The sequence below is a fragment of the Rattus norvegicus genome, chromosome 1, assembly GCF_021556685.1.
Source record: "Rattus norvegicus strain SHRSP/BbbUtx chromosome 1, alternate assembly SHRSP_T2T, whole genome shotgun sequence".
In the NCBI taxonomy this organism is placed as follows: Eukaryota; Metazoa; Chordata; class Mammalia; order Rodentia; family Muridae; genus Rattus; species Rattus norvegicus.
In genome coordinates this window covers 184,788,323-184,808,209 of record NC_141534.1, presented here as the reverse complement: position 1 = coordinate 184,808,209, position 19,887 = coordinate 184,788,323, and the positions used below count along the sequence as shown (strand labels likewise).

At 46.0% G+C, this 19,887-nt stretch overlaps 1 protein-coding gene and 1 long non-coding RNA gene across 3 annotated transcripts in view; one reads left to right on the top strand and one right to left on the bottom strand.

Moving 5' to 3' along the window:
* Xylt1 (xylosyltransferase 1) overlaps positions 1-19,887 on the bottom strand; it is a 286,510-nt gene that overhangs the window by 32,751 nt on the left and 233,872 nt on the right. For both annotated transcript variants that reach the window (XM_087586867.1, NM_022295.3), the window contains 2 exon segments: positions 11,247-11,327; positions 13-229 (listed from right to left, as the gene is read on the bottom strand). In XM_087586867.1, coding sequence (XP_087442993.1) covers positions 13-229; positions 11,247-11,327 — 298 coding nt within the window.
* LOC148007802 (uncharacterized) overlaps positions 1-19,887 on the top strand; it is a 29,835-nt gene that overhangs the window by 8,747 nt on the left and 1,201 nt on the right. The gene's annotated exons all lie outside the window — the stretch shown is intronic.

Genomic DNA, 19,887 nt, shown 5'->3' with positions numbered 1-19,887 from the left:
CCTGGAACTCACCTCAGCAGGGAGGAGGGTATAAGAGTAGAACTGCTTCATCTTGGTCACCAGGTCATCTGTGGAGAATGCCACATACTCTACAAACTTCCGGTTTAGCAGGAACCAATCAGAGCCGCCATCTACAGCAATGCCCTCTGGGATTCGCCGGTCCCCCAGGCGCCACATGTGTGTATCACACTCCAGGAAGAGACGGTCCAGGCCCTGCTTCCGGATGAACCTGGGTGAAACAAGTTGGCCTTGAGGAACTGGGTAATAGCGGTCTTCCTGGAGCCTAAAGACAGTATCCTGGTAGCTACCACATTTACTGAGCACTTCCTGTGTGCTCATCTGAGCTGGGGATTTCATGCAGAGTCGACCTCTTGTTTCTCCTGAGTGAGGCATAGCATAGCACCTATGGGGAAGACATCACTACTGCTCTATTGGATAGAAGAACCACTGAGCCTAGACAGCCTCATGCAGCTACACAGCAACTTCAGTCTTGCTTCCACTTCTCTAGAAATCTCTCTCAATGGCCGTTTGGTGGCTGAGGGATAGTTTGATGAATGAATGCAGATCAAAGGTCCTCATCTTAGGATAGTACTGTGAAATTCCTTCTCTCTCTCTCTCTCTCTCTCTCTCTCTCTCTCTCTCTCTCTCTCTCTCTCACACACACACACACACACACACACACACACACACACACACACACACACACACACACATCAAATTCAGATTTCTGGATGCCTACTTGTTGGGAGCCTTCTGGGATGTAAGCTCCTCATGGATGCCTAGCTAGCTCATTGCAGTAAGGGCCATCCTTCCTTCTCCTTGATCCCATGAGCATCGGGAACAGTGCTAAACACATGGTAGACGTTCAATGAAGGCTTTTGTGAATAAACTGAAAGTTCAGGGTGAAACCTTGCTTTAGCTCTGCTATAAAAACCAGAACAAAACCACGATGCCATTAGTATTAATGTGCATATTTTTTTAACTTGGTACTTGAGCTGAGCATGATTGGCTAGTACCCCACCACTGAACTGCAGTCCCTGTTCATAGCTGCTTCTCAACTCACACATTATATGTGGGTTTGTGAAATATTTTGAAAAAAAAAAACAAATTAGGATTTTTTGGGTATTTCATTAGCACATTAAATGACGAGATGTGGTGGCATTCTGATATGTCTAAAAAGTACTTTTTGTGGGATTAGAGGGTGTAGATTGTGCTTTGAGGTATCTACACCAACTATAACATGATAGGAGAGTTTATAATTCCAGTCTGTGGCTAATTCAGTGACCACTGGTGTTGGCACAGTTTAATATGTACATGATCTCAGGTTATATTAGGTAGAAATAAATGAAAGGACCCTTTGAGGTCTTCCCACACAAACACAAAATTGATGCCCCTGAGTTTTGTAATAGAACACACACACACACACACACACACACACACACACACACACACACACACACACACACACACACACACACAATCTCGTTTAGGACCATGCAGGGCAGATGGGGCAGAAGTAGAATTTCTTCTGTCTCTCTCTGTGTCTCTGTCTCTCTCTGCAGCTGGGAAAATCAAAACTCCTTAGACAAGATCTAAGGAATGTGTCAGGAGTTTGCACAGAGCTCTAAACAAGCTTTCTTCTTGAACTTCCAGTTCACTCACAGTGAGTCTTTATTGAACACCTACTGTGTGCTAGGCATACTTCTCGGTGCTCAGGGCATCAAGCATGGAGGAAAGGTGATCCTTATTCTAATGAGCTGTGTATCTGGGAGCCTACAGCCCAGAAGGCTCCCAAAGCAGAGATCTTTCTGCTGTTCCAGCCTTCAGAACCATGGACTGGTACAGGGATCTGCATCTTTGAAGTTTTGATTAGCATACCTCTGTGTGAATCTTCTCCTTGTCATGCCTACAGCAACCCTGCATCATGTAGGGCTGACCCCTTTTCCAAAGACACGCAGAGGACTCACGTGCCAGCAGAATTCACCAGAACACCCAGGTGTGCAGAAGACCTAGGTGTCCAATGTCCTGGTCTTATTCTTTTTAGTGAGTTCATACAGAAAGACACTTTCTTCCTGGGGAATGCAGTGGGAGCTATCGGTTATAGTCTTCCACAAAAGCACGCTAGATTCTGAAAGGAAGCCCTGAGCTTTGAAATATCAAACTCTGTCTTGACACTGGCTACTAATAATCACAAGATAAAGTCCAGTGGCTGCACAGAACCATGCTAAAAACTTTAATTTCAGATAACTTATGTGAAAAATCCACAAGGAAACCATGCTATCAAAGAGATGTGTGAGGGGCCTAGCAAATTCCTCCTTCCATGCAACAGCATTTAAACTTCAAATTACATTATGGGCTAATAGCATCTTGTAATTTTAATGTGCTGTCCGGGGTCATAATACTCAAATGCAATATTCATGTACGAGCCATCTCCACAATGAAATGCTCATGACCTTAGGGGACTGGATTCCATGCTCACTGCCATTTCAGACAGGATAGGCTGCAACTATGCACTCTGGTTAGGATGAGCAAATAAAGATAACCCATTCCTCAAGATTAGAAAAAGTTTCTCATGCCACAGGCACGACCGAGTATTTTGTTTTGTTTTGAAAGACAGCGACAGCCAAGAGTCTGGGTATCAACCAGAGGAGCAGAGTCAATACTTTGAGCCAACTTGAAACATGAAGGGTGAAGCTGGACGATAACCCAATTCTAAAGACACCCCGTCTTTATAGGTGTTGGCCCCTGGCTCCTCTTTCATGAGGGCCAAGCACTAGTTTGCATCCATGGGACCGATAATGGACAGAAGAGACTAAGGATGTTCTCTCCATCCTCCTAGCTTTACTTCTCATTGCCATGGTTACTCTGGGGCATCTGGGTAACAGGTAATGCCAAAGCAACACAGGCACTGTGAAGAGACAGGAACTGATCCTAGTTCAGCATGTCTCTATCTCAGTGACCCCACTGTAGGAGTTCCAACAGCCTCCCACATCAGTTGCCCAATGCAAGGGCTTTGCAAAGCATTTAGTAAGTTCTAATCACCCAAGCCAGGAGTGGGAACAGTCGTCAATAGACTCTTTCATAAGTGACCTCCTCTCCCATTCCCAGCATCCTGAATTCTTTCCATGCTTTAGTGTTATTCACCACATCTTCTTTCTCATATGCAAGGTCCTTACTTGTCATCTGTTTCTGCTAATGAGATGTAAGTCTTGAGATGGCAGAGATGTTTGGCTTCTGGTTCTCTGCTGTAACCTCTAGAATAATGCATTCCATATTCTAGGTACTCAGCAAATGTTTACCAAGGGATGAATGGATGACAAAAAAGGCAGGAACCACAACCATTAGACAATCAGGAAGTCACAGAAAGGACACAACCAGGCACCCACCCAATGGCTCTAACATCTGACATGCAGCAGATGGGTTAGAGGAATGGACTCTCTGAAAGGTTGAGTAATTTCAGTCAGGCTTAGAAATCTCAGCACCTGGGAAAGTGAGACAAGAGGCTTGCCTTGAACTCAGGATCAGCTTGGAGCTACACAGCAAGAACTTGCCTCAAACAGCCAAACCAAGAAAGGTTAAGTAACTTCCAAAAGTGACAGAGCTAGGGGTCTTGAACTGCTCTCTAAGGCAAGCTCTTAATGTCTTTGTCATTCTTTTCTGCTTCAGCTGACTCTGAAAGGGGTAGCCATGAAGGATCTGAGTAGTTCCGCTGCCTTAAAGAGACAACGTCCAAGAATGAGAGTCTCATTTTGCTTTGAAGGGAGGCTTTCTTGGGAGCCCATTCAGACTTGCATCTTCAGGGTGGGCTTCCTGAATTTCAAATAGAAACTCTTGCATTCAGTTTTACTTCCTGGGTTCTGAGAAATGTGTGGCTTGCTTTCCAAGGATTATTTTTACATTTAATATAGGAGCAAGTCTTAGCTAAATAGGCTCCATGGGGATTTAAGGGACAGAATTCTAACAGCTGAGAAAAGTGGGGTTCCTGATTAATTCAGAGGTGACCAAATGGCCCTGGGGAGAAGAAATCAGTAAAGAGGAGCTCCGTGGTATCCTCAGGAGCCAAAGTGATTCCTTCATTCTTCTCATTTCTTGACTGCTTGCTTGGCATAACCTCGAGTATGGGGCTATCCCAGGACTTTCTTGTGAGTTCTAAAAGGTGTAGGCAGCCCTTTCAGGCCTACAATGTGTCTGAAGAAGCCTCAGTCATTCACTAAGATAATTAATTCTATAGCTGAGCAAAACAAAGAGAAATGCAACCGAGACCCAGAGAGGATGGATGATGCTCCAGAGTCATGCTCACACACAAACCTGCTCCACGCTGTCCCTGGCCAGCACCCAGGCATGGCCCCCTGTAGGAAAATACAAACTAGCCATTTTACTTAAATATGAAGCCGTGGTTTAGTTGGTAAAGCACTTGCTGTGTAAGAAAATGAGGACTCAAGTTCCATCTCTAGAACAAATGTAAAAAGCCAGGTGTGGTGGTGAACACTTGCAACCTTATGCTCAGAGTTAGAGAAAGGAAGACCCTTGTTCTCTGTGGTCAGTCAGCCCCATCTAACCAGTGAACTCTAGCCCAGTGAGGTGTAGCCTCCTGAGAAACATCGGAGGTTGACCTCTGGCCTCCACACTCACACATACACTCACACATACACAGTCTCACACACACACTCACACATACACACTCATACACACACACAGACACACATGCTCACACACATACACACACACACTCACACATACTCATACACACACACACACCACTTTTCATATTTACTCATGTGTCTTCTCACATACAAATATACAAGTTAGAGTATATCGATCATGGTATTCCACAAACTCTGCAATCGGTCAACCATCTGACATGCTCAGACATTACTACTATATGGCATAGGGGATCCTGGAAGCCAGGATCCTTGGTCTAAGTTCTATGTCTGGAGCCAACCCCACCCTCCATCAACCATGTGCTGCTTCAGTATCAGTTGGAAAAGAGTGACTGCAGCAACGCCTGCCTCAAAGAGTCAGTATGACAGCGTAAGTGACGTGGTAACGGGGTGAGCTTGATGTAGCACTAGACACACAGTCAGCACTCCAAACGTTTGGGGTGTTGAACTTTTCCTTCATCAAAATTGATGTTTTTAATATCACTGTCTCCCCCCGCCCACTGGATTTAGTAGAAAAGCATGTCAAGAGCTAAAAAAAGAAGCTCCCATGCAGAACAAGCAATGATATTTCAGCACCAAGGACAACACCCAGGGTTCAGCATTCAACCGTTCAGTTCTTTGTTCATTCATTCTATTTATTCACTTTACAACGGAGCCCCAGTCCATGCAGTTACTTTGTGCTAACGGTTGTGATGGTGGCGATGACAGGTGTCATACCTGTCCTTCTAAGTGTCTCCACCAAATACAACTCAATACAACTCTTCCTACCATCTTATTAAGCCGGGAGTTGGCACTAGGTTCTGATATGGGCAGGCCCTAGCATCTTTGATGACCATTTTTCTCAGAGACTTGTCGTGGCTAAATGGCCTGGGAGAGTCAGGATTTTATCAGCCCTGGAGAGCATCTGTGCTATTCCAGACTCTGGTCTCTGCTGAGACACTGATTGAGAACACCATCTCTGTCCTTCTCTCCCATCTAGAGGCAAAGAACAAAGTACATAGTGATGGCTACTGTTTGCCGAGTACGTGCCACAGTCTAGAGTTTAGAGCCCACTATGATGTACTCTCTCATGCAGTTCTTACTAGGAGAGAGGGGAGAGGCAGGAAAGAGAGTGTGTGTGAGCTCTCATTCAGTCTTCACTAGGAAATAGGGGTGGGAGGAGGGGAAAAAGACTATTTCACATTGTCTTGAAAAAGCAGAAAGGTCCAGGGCAGACAAATGGGAGGCCATGTATGCTTAGCTCTGTGCAGGAGGTGGGAGGTGTGTGTGTGTTGGGGGGGACATAACACAAAGTTCTAAGGTGACGTGGCTCCTGAAACTCATGGGATCCCCATGAGTGTGATAAATAACTGAGTCAGGTGTAGAAATATGGGAATGTGATCTTCTTCCTCTATCAGAGATGCAATATTAATTATGTGCTCACATTAGAGTGCTGTGTGTTAGCCAGGGGAGGGAGCCCACCCTCTGCAGAAACAAGATGGTACCGAAGGAACTCCAGACAGCAGATCTACTAGGAGGAGGCTCCTGGCCAGGGTCCCTGTGGACTCACCAACTTTAGGTTAATCAGTTACCTGTTTACACATCCAGTGGGATTTGAGCTGGAGAATTAATTTAGTGTCAGAGAAGGGAAATGCCTGGTGATGCTCAGAGCCATTCTGGTACCCAGTGTGGGAATGCTGCCTGCAGCAGGTGAGTCCAGACAGGAGGAGGAGCCGCCTGTGCTGCTTCTGAGCTGGATCCTCTCCCAGCCTTATACCTGCTTCTTCTTCCCATGGTGGGAAGACTCTGGGAGCTTTTCTGAGCACTGGAGTCGCATGTCTGACACTTCTAGATGCCTCTCCATCATCATCCTATTCAAAGCAACTGTCTCAAGAGGCTATATATTAATTTGCTCCCTTCTTTGTTTCTGCAGCATAGGAAATGGAACTCGGGGCCTTGCGTGTGTCCTTAAGCTCTCTGCCACTGAGCACCTCTCTCTCATGCACCTTTGTATTTAAATATTTTACATGTATTTATTTATTTCCCATGTGTGTATGTGTATTTGCATGCATGGATGGATGGATTCACACATGTCTGTATGTCTGTATTACATGCTATGGTAAACATGTGGAGGCCAGAAAACAATTTGCAGAAGTTGGCTCTTTCTTTCAACAATGTGGGCATTGGGGATTGAACTCAGGTCATCAAGCTTAGGAAAAAATACCTTTACCAAATGAGTCACCAGCCATTTTAGAAAACAAATTAATTGTTTGAAAATTTTAATACACAAATATTATCTACTCCCCCCTCTGTGTGTCTGTCTCTCTGTCTCTGTCACTCTGTTGTGTCTGCACTCTGCCCCTCCTGTGTGTGTGTGTGTGTGTGTGTGTGTGTGTGTGTGTAGGCACATGTGCCACAATATGCATGTGGAGACCAGAGTACAATTCTGTGGCACTGCTTCTCTCCTCCCACCTTTCCATGGGCTTTTGAGGACCAAACTCAGATCACCAGACCTCTGTGGCCATGTGCTATCACTCACTCAGTCATCTCACTGGTCTCATATGACTCCTTCTTAGAGACTTTTATCTTGAGTCAAGTCTCACTAACTCTCCCAGACTGGCCTTGAACTTGCCATCTTTCTTCCTCAGCCTTCCAAGCAGCTGGTATCACAGGCCTGCACCATCATGTCTGGCTACAATTCAGTAAATTCTAGAAAATTACAGTCTGACCTTATTCTCACCACTGCAGTTTTACAGACAAGGGAGCAGATAAACAGATAATTAGAGGGTCTCTGTGGTCCACTGTGGGAGCACAGTGAGTGCTGAGAGTGGGCAGGTGACTCCTGGCCTGGAGGGTTAACTTCTATGCTCCAGCTCAGTCAGTGACAAGCTGTTAAGACCTTGGGGGGTGGGATGAGACAAAGTGGGTCTCTAGTCCTCAGCTGTATGTTTCTCTCCAGTGGGAAAGCATCCACCAAGAGAAGTTGGAATGGGGTAACATTATTCGAAGTGCTCAGCTTCCTGTGGTCAGTGAGCCAGGTCATCCTGCTGTTACTATTATTTGCCTGCCATACACAGAGGCAAAGCTAAATGCTTAAGACCCACACCAGGATGTTGCAGAGATGACATTCTGATACCCACATTTCTGTCTTACCATTTGCATTATATCATATCCCAAATGCTGTGCCCTTCCTGGTGTCTGAGAAATTACATGGAGCAGAAAATACCCCACAAGAAGCTACTGTATCAGAGGAAGTTGAGTTTTCCCTTTTATTTCCCTGTCCCCACACCGAGACTCGGACAGACTGCATCTGAGTTTCCAGAGACATTTCCATTATTCAGGGCTCAGAATAAACTGCTGGGCACAGGCTTTGGCCTAGCTGTCATTCCCCAGGAGATGAGGATGGCTCCACATGTCAGTCACTCCACTGGGGACTTAGTTTTCTTGGATGGAAACTTGGGAAAACCGTGAGCACAGCACTCCCATTCATTTAATTACAGGAACAGTTGGGACCGATTTGGCAGCCATTAAAATACAAGTTTCTTTTATGCCATCTCCTCACAGTGGGAGCCAAAAGTCAAAACTAGTTGCTAGAAGCTAGAGATGGGCGCAAAGGATCTAGGTGGCAGTTAGGCTCTAGAGAAAGCTGAGGGGCCTGCAACCTATGCTGCACCCCACTGCTTGCTTTTGTTCCTCAGGTCTTTCTGCTGCTCAAGCTTTCTGCTCTTGTCTAACAAGAGTCAGTCCAGAGGCAAGCCACACCAGACTGGAATGGGCTTTGGAAAATATCTCATTCAACTCTATTGTCTTGCAAAGGGGAGAATGCTGGAGTCCAGTGGAGCGGAGAAGTTGCCTCAGACTCACCTAGCACATTATTAGCTCAAGAAACTTATAGCTACACATGTTATCTCTACCCTAGGAGAAAAGCTACTAGTATTAATCTGCTAAATGAACATAATATAAAACTAACTCCTAATGACTTATGGTCATACCCATAAGTAAATACATATCTCATCCCTTCTTTGACAAGTTTCTATTTGCAGTAGACTAACACAAAGACCCACAACTCGTAATTGTGAAGAAAATAAAAGATGCCTAAATGCTTAGCTCTAAATGAGACCTTAATGCCTCCCCACCCATCTCAGGCTCAGGGACCAATGCTGAAGAAGGGATAGAAAGACGGTAAAAGCCAGAGACAGTGGTTGACTATAGGAAAACTATAGGTGTCTTCTGGAAGCAGCAGGCAGTACAGGTGAGGTCACAGTTGCTGTGACACCATGCATAAGACCTGTGTAAGCACAAGCCAGACCAAGCAGCAAGGAGATGGAAGTTGGCATAAAGTCTTACCCCTAGCCGAGGGTACTGACAACTGACAGCTACTGGGAGAGGGAGAGGGAGAGGGGGAGGGGGAGGGGGAGGGGGTAGGAGTGGCAATATCATCATCCCCATCATCATCCTCATGGCCATCATCAGCCTCACCATCACAGGCAACATCTCATTTAACCCTACCTATATAAGACTGTTGCTTTTTCACTTTACTGGTCTCAGAGAGGTTAAGGTACAAAAGCAATACAATGCAATCTGAAACACAGGAGATCAGCATTTCAGCCTAGGAGGTGGGACCTCAAAGCCCATGACATTAATTGTGCTTCCAAGTTACTAGAGAAGCACTTAGGAAACTGTGAGCTGAGATGAAAGAGTGATCAGCCTGAAACAGCACTGCTGGGGTGGATGTGTTTTTTGACATGTGTGGATAAACAGAATTGGTTCCTTGCCCACGATATAGGCAGCTTGGACTGATCACACACTATAGGCTATATTGAGAAGATGGGTTTTACTCTTGACCAATGGGAGAGGACTATCAATACCAGGGCCACTTTTAATAATAAACACTCCATAGAATTGCCCCTAGATGTAACTGACACACACCTCTGCTGTCAAAAACTCCTAGATTCAAATCCTGACATTTTCCAACTAGGCAACCTTAGAAGAATCCATTTGAGCCTCCCTTTCTTTCCAGAGAATAGCAATATGAATTCTTAACTCTGCATTGGATAAAGTCAATGTCATATGTAGTTAGCCAAGAAGCCCAGCAAAGTACTAGGGTCTTAGCAAGAAGATTACCCACAGGGGCCATGATTTGTATTTGTCCAGCCAGCCTCTCTACTGCTGGTGGCCTGAATGTGCTATGCTAATGGATAGGGACTCATAGAACACTGCCAAGCTTTGCAGTCCCTTCGCAGCGGAAGAATATGATCAAGAAGGGGCCATATGCAGAATCAGCTGCTGAAATCACAGGCAAAAGAAGAACTAATACAACCCATGCATTCTGGATGACTCCTTGAAAGCTCACAGCAGGGAGCTTAGTGTTTGCTTCTGTGAGATAACGAGGTAAACTGAGTCATAAAACCTGCTAGCTCCACGAGCTACAGCAGAGATAATCTTAAACAGAGACTGTAAATTCAAATGCCAATCATGGCCAGATCAGGAACAGAGACAGGAACTGCCATGACTGGGGAAACACAGGATTGGATTGGATGTCAGGCATGAGCAAAGTCAGACACAGGGCGAGGGACTTCAAGGCTTGTCTCAGTTAATTGGAAATCTAGATTCTCATGGAGGATATCATGAGCCACCACTTTACCAACACAAACAAACACACTTGAAATATCAAAATGGCCAAACACAAAATATTAACAGGCCATGATGATTCCTAGAATTACCAGAGTATGTTGTGTTCAATGCTAGAGTCCAGGAAAAGATGCTGTTTGTGTATGGGTATATGTTCATGTGTGTGTATATGTGTTTATGCACATGAAAGTAGGTGCAAGTGTGCATACATGACATGCATGTGGAAACCAAAGGACAACTTCAGGATGTGGAGCTGTTACTAAGATGCAGTCCTCAGTCTACCTACCAACCAAGTGAGAATTAACCATAACTACTCAGATCCAGGGACAAAGACATAAAAGGTTCTAAGTGGCTGGAGAGATAGCGCTGCTCTGCTGAAGAAGCATTTGCTATGCGAGCCCAAGGATCTGAGCTCAATCCTCTAAATCCCTGTGAGAGATCCTGTCTCAAACACAATGGTGGATGGTACTTGAGGAATATACTTAAGGCTGTCCTCTGGCTTCCACACACACAGGTGCATGTGCAACTGTATACACATGTGCACCCCCATACATACATACACACAGGTCCATGTGCAACTGTATAAATATGTGCACACCTATACATACACACAGGTACATGTGTCACTGCATACACATGTGCTCCCCCATACATACACATACACAGGTACATGTGCAACTGCATACTCATGTTCTCCCCCATACAGACATACACACAAGTACATGAGCCACTGCATACACATGTGCACCTAAACACTCATACACACACACACACACACACACACACACACACACACACACACACGTACGAAAACAGGAATAAGTTCAAAATATTTCTTGGGAGAAGAGCTGCAAGTCTGAGAAGCATCTGCTTCTCTCTGTCCTCGGCTAACAAGAGGGACCCTTGAAGGAAACTTCCCCCTGGTTGTCTAAGATTGACCCTCAGTGATAGCTTCCCACCTCTGTGGTGTATTACCTTGCATTGTCCCGACCATGTGACTTCAGGAAATTCATATCTCGGTATCTGGAAAGAAATGCTACGAGCTGGTCATTTGTCCTGTGGAAACAAACAAAAGAAAAAGTCAGGGTTCTCTGTAGACTATGGAGGTATTGTATTTTACTCCTGTTTTAGCCTTAGGAAGCAGATTTCACTCTGCTTTTCTGGATTTGCCTGTTCTGACCATAGCACACAGCCTGATGACGTGCCCTCTTATGAGGTACTATCCATGGGCCTGTCACATTGCGTGAAAACAGGCTGAGATCTAGTTTCATTCTGGCTGCAGTGTGGTTACATCCTGGAAAGGGGCAATTTCAGAGAGAAAGGTTAGCGCCTTGGTTACTATCCATCAAGAGAGCTAGTGCAGCAATAGCTGGGGACCGCTGGACACACCACACCCACAGTCAAAAGCAGAGACAAGGGAATGTCATGCTTGTCCTGGCTTCTCCATTGCTATACAGGTCAGGAATCCTGCCCAGTGAACAGTGACACACACACACACACACACACACACACACACACACACGGCACTGGGTCTTGCCACAACAATTAACTTAATTCTGACAATGCCTGTCCCCAGATATGATACAGGCCAGCCCAATATGAGCAATCCTTCATTAAACTGTTTTCCCAGGCGAGACTAGGTTTTGTCAAGTTCACAATTAAAGCCACAGGCTGTTTGTGCACCAGTCTCCCACATACTCTACTCTGCAGGGAACTCTGAGGACAAGCACTGTGTCTTAAATGTTTTGGTCATGGTCAACAATAGTTATCAGTACTCAATCCAACATCATAGATCACTTGCTGTGCCCTGGGCCATTTTGCATTCTCCATTTCTGGCCTGTTCTTGTCATTTAGGTTTTTCAAATGTCATTTCTTCAGATAGGTCTTTCCTGGCTATTCTACCAAAAGTAGCCCCTGACTCCTCCAGCCTATCCTCATCCCATCACAATGTGGACTTGACAGATTTACCACTATTTGAAAGCATTCTCTTGGTTACCTTACAATATAAGGTCCACAAGGAAAGAATCTGGTCAGATCTGCTCATTCTGGCACACAGTAGGGCCAATAATAATGTTTGTTTGAATGAATGAATGAATGAATGAATGAATGAATGCTGAAGGCATGCATAAGTTAGGATGAGCTGAGGTAGAACTGACTCCTTTAGTGCAGAGAGAGCGGTGAATGAACCCAATCCAAGTCCTCAAAAACCACCGGGCTGTGGATTGAGCTTTAAAAAATATGAAGCGCCACACAAATGGATGACATCGTTCCCGGCATTGTTATCCCAAATTTATCACCATCAATCTCGGCGTTCACAGTGCCGTCACAGCTAATCAGCTTGTGCATACAGCTGTGACAGTATTTTAAAAGGCAGTCACACAGGTCTCCATCTGCCAGAGATGCAGTCGCCTCTTCCACTGAATAAACCCAAACAGGTAAGTGGTGCTGATATGACAGCTCCTCCAGCACTGTCACCAGGGTCTTCTGCAGGGGAGGGGGCTTGCTGTTTAGAGAGCAGGGGTTAACTACTCTTCCAGACTGGGTGAGGTGGGAAGAAAGAGGCTCTATGGGAACACAGGGAGGCTGGACTCTTTCTTTTGAGTTGTGTTGGTGGTGGTGGTGGGGTGTTGCTTCTGTGTATGCGCAAAAGGAAAGGAGGTCAGCGGGTCAGCGGACAACCTTGGGTGTTAGTCCCTCACCTTCTGTCTTGTTCCAGGCAGGGTCTCCTGCTTGCCACTATGTACACCAGACTGGCCGGCCAGTGAGTTTCTAGGGAGTCTCCCACATCTGTCTGTGGTCTCATCTCACAGTAGAAGTGCTTAGATTATAGATGTCCATTGCTCCGTATGACTTTATGTGTGTGCTGTAGCTTTAACTCTGGTCCTCTTTATGTGTGTGCTGGAGTTTAACTCCAATCCTCATGCTTGAGTAGCATGTGCTCTATCTGTTGTGTGTGCATCTCCCTAACACTAACGCTGGACTTAAGAGAAGCCATGTAGTAACTCAGAAAGCAATGGCTAAGCTCCAGATGCAGAAGGATCTATACGTGAATTCCAAGCTGCCTTGCCACAGCCCACCATGTGGCTAAAGGATAACAAGTCACTGAGCCCTCTGAACCCCATCCGTCTGTAAATTAATTTCCTCCTGGCTGCTCACATTAAAATACACTGAGCATTCAATAAACACACCATACATTTTCACCAAGAGGATGGGTTGCTTTAAGGGCACATAGTAGGTACACATTCAGTGCATGTTGCTCTGCTCTTTCTACCTCTTAGGTGCCTGGTCTGTACTGCCTTCAGCCCTCAGCCCCTCTCTATTTCTCTGCCAGTCTTCAGTATTGTTGATATGAACCCTCATCCACTCATTGGATGGCGTACGTTGACTTTTAGATGGGTGGGAATGGGGCAGAACGGAGCAATGAAGACATCTGAGATAAAAATGAATGTGGTCAATGTCCCAGTCTCTTACTGAAATAAAAACCAATTAGAAGCCAACCATACTGGGTGTCAAATGCCTGAAGAACCTCCTGTATCTGCAGCCTGGTAAAAAATCTATCGTTCAACGGATGCAGAGCTCTGCCGAACACACGCAGAGGTAAATCCTAGGGATAGACCTGAAAGGCCAAGCTTTGTGAGTCTGGATGGTGATAACCACGGTGGCCAAGGTTCCCAGATTCCTGTGACTTGCTGTTAAAAGGGGCCTCCAAGGAGCTGCTGGGGTTAGCAGCTATGCGATGACTTTATTAAAGAAAATCAGGCAATGTCTTTCCAGCCCTCCTGAAGCTCACTCCATCTCCTCCGTCTCAGTCACTCTTATTTACCAAGCCCTTGCCACACTCGGAGACAGTTCATTATTGTCATCCTGATGAATAAAAGGATAAGTTAACCTCTGAATGGGTCCCCAGCAGCAGGAATAATAAACAGGGCCTCTTGGGAAGCTTAGGCGGGAGGATTGAAGGGGCCAAGGTCGGGCTCCAGGAGCCCCCTCTGGGAAGTCTCAGGCCTCCCAGGGTCAGCCTGTTGTGGCTCCATTTAGCAACCCCAGAAAGCATCTTTCAGGGATGGAGCTGGGGCCATTTTCGCATTTCCCGCTTCGCCGGGTCCCCATCTGATGGGGATGAATAGGCATTTAGCGAATTTACTTAGTGATGTTTCCACATGAAAACATCTCAAAAGATGACATCTTGGGGGTGGGGGTCGGGGTGGGGTGGGGTCTGTGCTTCCCAGGCTGGAGCCCTTCCATAAAGCTCCCTTTCAAAGCAAAGCCCTGTTTAGTGAGTGGGCTGGCTGGATTGGCTGGATGGGTGGGGTGAGGGGGAACTACCTCTTACTCCACTTGGCAGGGCGACCCTGTAGCTCCTTGCTTGCCCCCCTCTTTGTAAAACAGCTGCTCTGGCCAGCCAGTACCTGCTCCTGTTCAAAAAGGAGATGGGATTCGGCTTGGGACCAACTCTCCCAATTGCTTCTTTGAGGCTCCTGTCAATAATTGCCTACAAATACAGTTCATTCCAGATAAAGAACAGCTTGTGATCTGCTGACATTTTACCCCATTCCAGTCTTGCTGGCTTGCACCCCCTCCCCCCACACTTTTCTTTTAGAGAGCAGTTTTTCTCCACGTGGCTCCCATCACTCATCCCTGGGACCTGCGTAGCCAGTTCCACCTTTCTGCTGACACTGATCACAAGCCAGTCTATCGCTTGTTGATTGCAGGTGCCCATTGCTGCAACCATCAGGTTTGTGGAAATGTCTGCTTTGGTTCGTAATATGTAAGCAAATGCTGAAACCAGCAGTGAATGTGTAAATAAGACAGTCATAAAACGAGGCCACAAGCCATGGCCACACTTGGACGTGCACTGTGCTCTAGCTTCAGGACAGAGGCTTGCTGTGTTCTATCTCTTTTGATATTTACGAAGGCGCCAGGCAGTGAGTTTCACTCTCTTCTGACAGACTGGGTGGCTAGACTCAAAGACATTAGGTCACAGAGGAAAGTACAGAACCAGGCTTGGGACCTGGTTCTGATGTTACAGCTGGTGCTCTTGATAAATAGCCCACTCTGCAAAATGACAGAGAGTGACTGAGTGGGAGGATGGGTGAATTCCATCCCAGGAGCAGAATAAAAACTACAGGCGAAGGAAGGAGGCACACTTGCAGCCTGGCCTGCCAACTGGAAGCTACTATGAGAAACACTACACTTGGGGCTGGAAAGATGGCTCAGTGGTTATGAGCACTGGCTGCTTTTGCAGAGGACAGAGTTCTGTTTTCAGCACCCAGCACCCACATGGTAGCTCACAACCACCTGTTACTCCAGTTCTAAGAGATCTGAGTCCCCTTTCTGACCTCCACAGGCACTGCATACATGTGGTACAAGCATGCAAGCAAAATGCTCATAAACATAAAAGAAAAAGTAAATAAATCTTAAAGAGGAAGGAACACTGTATCACAAGCCTCACCCAGGACCTATTGAGATATACTTGACTTTTTTCTTTGTGAGAGTTTGTGTGTGTGTGTGTGTGTGTGTGTGTGTGTGTGTGTGTGTACACTGTATGGAGGTCAGAGGTCAGCTTCAGGTGCCAATCCTCTGGCACTGTGCACCTTGCTTTGGTTTGTTTTGCTTTGTTTTGTTTTGGACAGAAAGTCGATTATCTTGGCCAGTGAGCCCCAGGGACCTGCCTGTCTTCATTTTCACAGTGCTTCAACACCACACATACTGTGGTTTGAACTCAGGCCACAGCAAGCAATTGACCTGCTGACCCATATCCCTGGCTTGAGATCAACATGACTCCTATGGTTTCCAGGAGATACGCATGCTCTTGTCAAGTTTGGGATGCTCTGCTCTGCTGAGTATGCAGATTGGTGACAAGTCTTTCCCTTCCACTCTCTGCTCCCTGGGGGCACTTCTCGAAGCCTACACTTAGGCAGGCATCTCACTTCCATAAGGCATACACCTCGGGTGCTGGAGTATTAAATAGAACCATGCGTGTAAGACCTTATGACAGCACCTCGTACAGGGTAAGTCTTTGACAAATGTTAGCTGTCATTTAATAGTATCATTGCCATCTGAAACATCGGGTCTGTAAGACATTTTGATCCAGAGAAAACAATGAAAGGGACCAACTTGCCTCTGACTTAGAGGGATCTCTGTGCTTAAAAACCCACAGAATATTCTACAGAGGAAAGAGTGGAAAATGACCCTTTGAGGGGACTTATCCTCATCTGTCCACTGGTATAAGATAGAAGATGTCCACTAGAGCACATGGCACCATTTTCATGTCCACACCTCTGAATATAGAGACATATAGGATGAGGGGAACAACCCTGACACTCTAGGAGCAGCCAGAATCTCAGGTTCCTGAGAGAAACATACTCTAGGTTCAGAGGGTCATAGACAAGCAAGGCTGCTGTGCTCGAAGTGATTGACAGGTGAGAGGAAGATGGGATCTGCTCAGTCTCTCCTAGGACAAAGTCAAGAACACACCTATTTGCATATTCTTCCAACAACAGATCTCCTCCCAAACCCATTTCACAAGGCTGAATGCTGAAAGGGACCCCAAGAGGCAGCTATACCATTGGGATAAGGCCGGCAGGCTGAAGCCAGGGTGGTACACACACACAGGGCATTTGTGCATGTTGGAATTCAACCCCATGGCACTGCCAAGAGAATGTAAACTCCACAGTGTCTGGACTGCAGTAGCCTGGCCATTGTGGGACAGAAATGTGCATGTCAGGTGTACAATGGGGTGTGTGTGTGAAGGGGGGGAGTTGAGGAGTGCAGATTTGGAACCATCTTTATCCTGAGCTCTGAAAGGATGTATTGCCTCAGTGTCTATCTCTAGTGTAGCATACTATTCAGCACTTCTTTATATGCACTCAGTGTGTGTGTGTGTGTGTGTGTGTGTGTGTGTGTGTGTGTGTGTGTTGCATACTAGGCAAGAGCTATACCACTGACCTTTCTCCTCAGGCTTCCACAGACCTGATCATTTTAGTTTCATCCTAAGCAACAATATTCGCAGCACTTGATGTTCTCGTCTTTGTCCCACCTTTTTTTATTGTGCCAACATAACATAACACACATCTCCTCAGCTTCACTATTAGAGGTGTGCAGTTCGGTTTTAATGAGCACAGCCACAATGCTGTATAACCGGCACTGCTCAGTTTCCGCATGCTTTCTACTCTGCAAAACCAACAACACACCCCCTTCCCCCAATTTCCCAGTCCTGGCAACTAGAATATTTTTTTGCAATTTCGATAACTCTCCCTATTTCATAGAAGTGCAACTATGCACACAGCTTGCTTCATTTCATTTGTGCATGTGCGTGTTGGGATTTCTTTCTTCTTTGAGGTTGAATACTACTCCGATCTGACATACCGCATATGTAATTTGTTTTAAGTCATACATGAAAACACAACAATGATCACTTGACTACACATATCCTAAGCAAACTCAGCAACCGAGGACATCAGGGGAAGACTCAACTGCCCCGACTAACAGAGCACTCGGGTTAGGATATTCTACTTTTAAGATCGAATGATTCTTGGTAAATAGAAATGAGTTCTTACCCCATGCTCAGGGCTCCACCAAAGAGTTTGTAGCTACTGGAAGGAGTCAACTGCCCATCTTTTTATGAAAAGGCATGGATTCAGAAAGCCATGAGGGAGTGCTACCAATGACTCTTTTGGTGATCTGTGTTGATACACACATGTGTGTGGGACCATGTGTCTCTTCCTGCAGGAGCCAAGGGGGAGATCAGGGATATTCCCTTATCACCTTCTGTTTTATTCCTATCAGTCAAGGTCTCTCAGTGAGGGCTTGATACTTTCCAACTAGACTGGCAGTCAGTAAGTCTCACAGATCCTACTGTTTCTTCCCATCCAAGCACTGGGTAGGTGTTTTCTGTTGTTGTTTGTCTGTCTGTTTGTTTTTTGGTTATCTTCAGCTTTCTATGAGGATTCTGTGATCTGAATGTGGGTCCTCATGTTTGCCCAGCAAGCACTCTCACCCACTGAGCCACCACCCCTTTGCCCCTTCTCCTTTTAAAAGTTTATCATTGCAGAAGTTTATAGACTGCAGCAAGATAAGGAAGTGGCTATCTTCCATGGATGTGGACACAGAGAAGGTAGCTACAAAAGTAGTGGGTAGGGCATCCCAGCAACTAACAGGCACTTGGCAGTGAGTGTGGTTTGGGAAGGATAGACTGACCAGGGGTCAAAGCTTCTTCCTTTCTCATAGTATCAACACTGTTAGGGACCCTAGAGGACTAAATCACCTCACAGGAAAGTGTAAATGACCTCTTGTTGGCTGAGGTGTGAGTGTGGGCAGAACCACACTCTGTGCCTGGGGCAGCTGGTGCCCATCAGTTGGGTAACATTGGGGTTTCCCAAGTAGGACCTTGGACAGTACCTGCTAGGTATGTGACTACTGTCATGGTGGGGAGGAAACTGGGCTAGATCCCTTCAGTTCCTCGGGACACAGTACATTGTAGGTATTCACAAATATTCACAGTTATGATTCACTCTGAGAGGAACGCCATGACACTGGCTCAGCTCTAGCTGCTGCCCTAATCACATCTGCCCAATTGGCAGAAGCTCATTCTACACTTGTTTGTCAGAAGGGCAGATGCCAGGAGCACCATCTCTTACTTCCATATCCCAGCATTCGCCTACTTCAGAAATTCACCTGTCTCTGCACAGGGAAGAACTTAGGACAGAGAGAAGGTGCATGACAATGACGCTCGGAGAACCATCTGCCTTTGCTTCTTCACCAGCTAAGGGTTCATCTCCTTAAATATCATTACAACCCTGTACAACAAGAGCTTCTACAGAATGAAGCAGATCCGAGGGATGGCTGAATGAAACTGAAGACCTTGGGTCCCTACAGCAGTCAAACACGTGTCAATTCCACTTTCCACTTGGTGGGCAAGGTTCAGCAATGTGGCTGTTGCTTTAGGAACAGGAGATAGTCACCACCTTCCCAACCCTCATACTCCCTTTTGAGAGTGTTGAGTTACTGAACCCAGTTGCATAGCAGAGGTTAACATAGACACCGTGTGAGCTTTGACTTTCTCCATAGCTCACCTAACACCCAAGCTAGCCATCTCTGTCACTCCCATGATAGTCCATCTCCTGACTGGATTGAGCTCTCTTTGCAGGCTTTGTTTTAGGGGTACACAGGAAGTGGAGACACTTCTAAGCTTCTTTCCTCAAGGCTTCAGATATTGTTAGCACAGACATTAACAATATCTCCTCCCTATGAGGGAGAGCAGGAATCCCAGGTCCCCAGAATAGCAAAGTGAAGTTCAAGGCTGTTTGAAGACCAGGAAGCAAAGGAATCAGAAAATAAAGCCAGTTCTGGTTACAAATGTAGTCAAGCTTCACTGAGAAGATACTGGGGGATGGCTTGGAAAGTTCTGGGTGCTGTATTTGTTCCTGGATGCATAATTATAATTATAGTACCATTGGTACTGAAGACAAGTGAACAGGCTGAAACATCATCCTACCTCCAGTAGGCATTCACTGTAACTTTCTAAAATATGAGTTCACTGTGCTACCTAATCCACTTTATGCACTTTGGGAACTCCATCAGGGGCAGGCCAGTGTGCTAACTGCTTAGCAAGGCA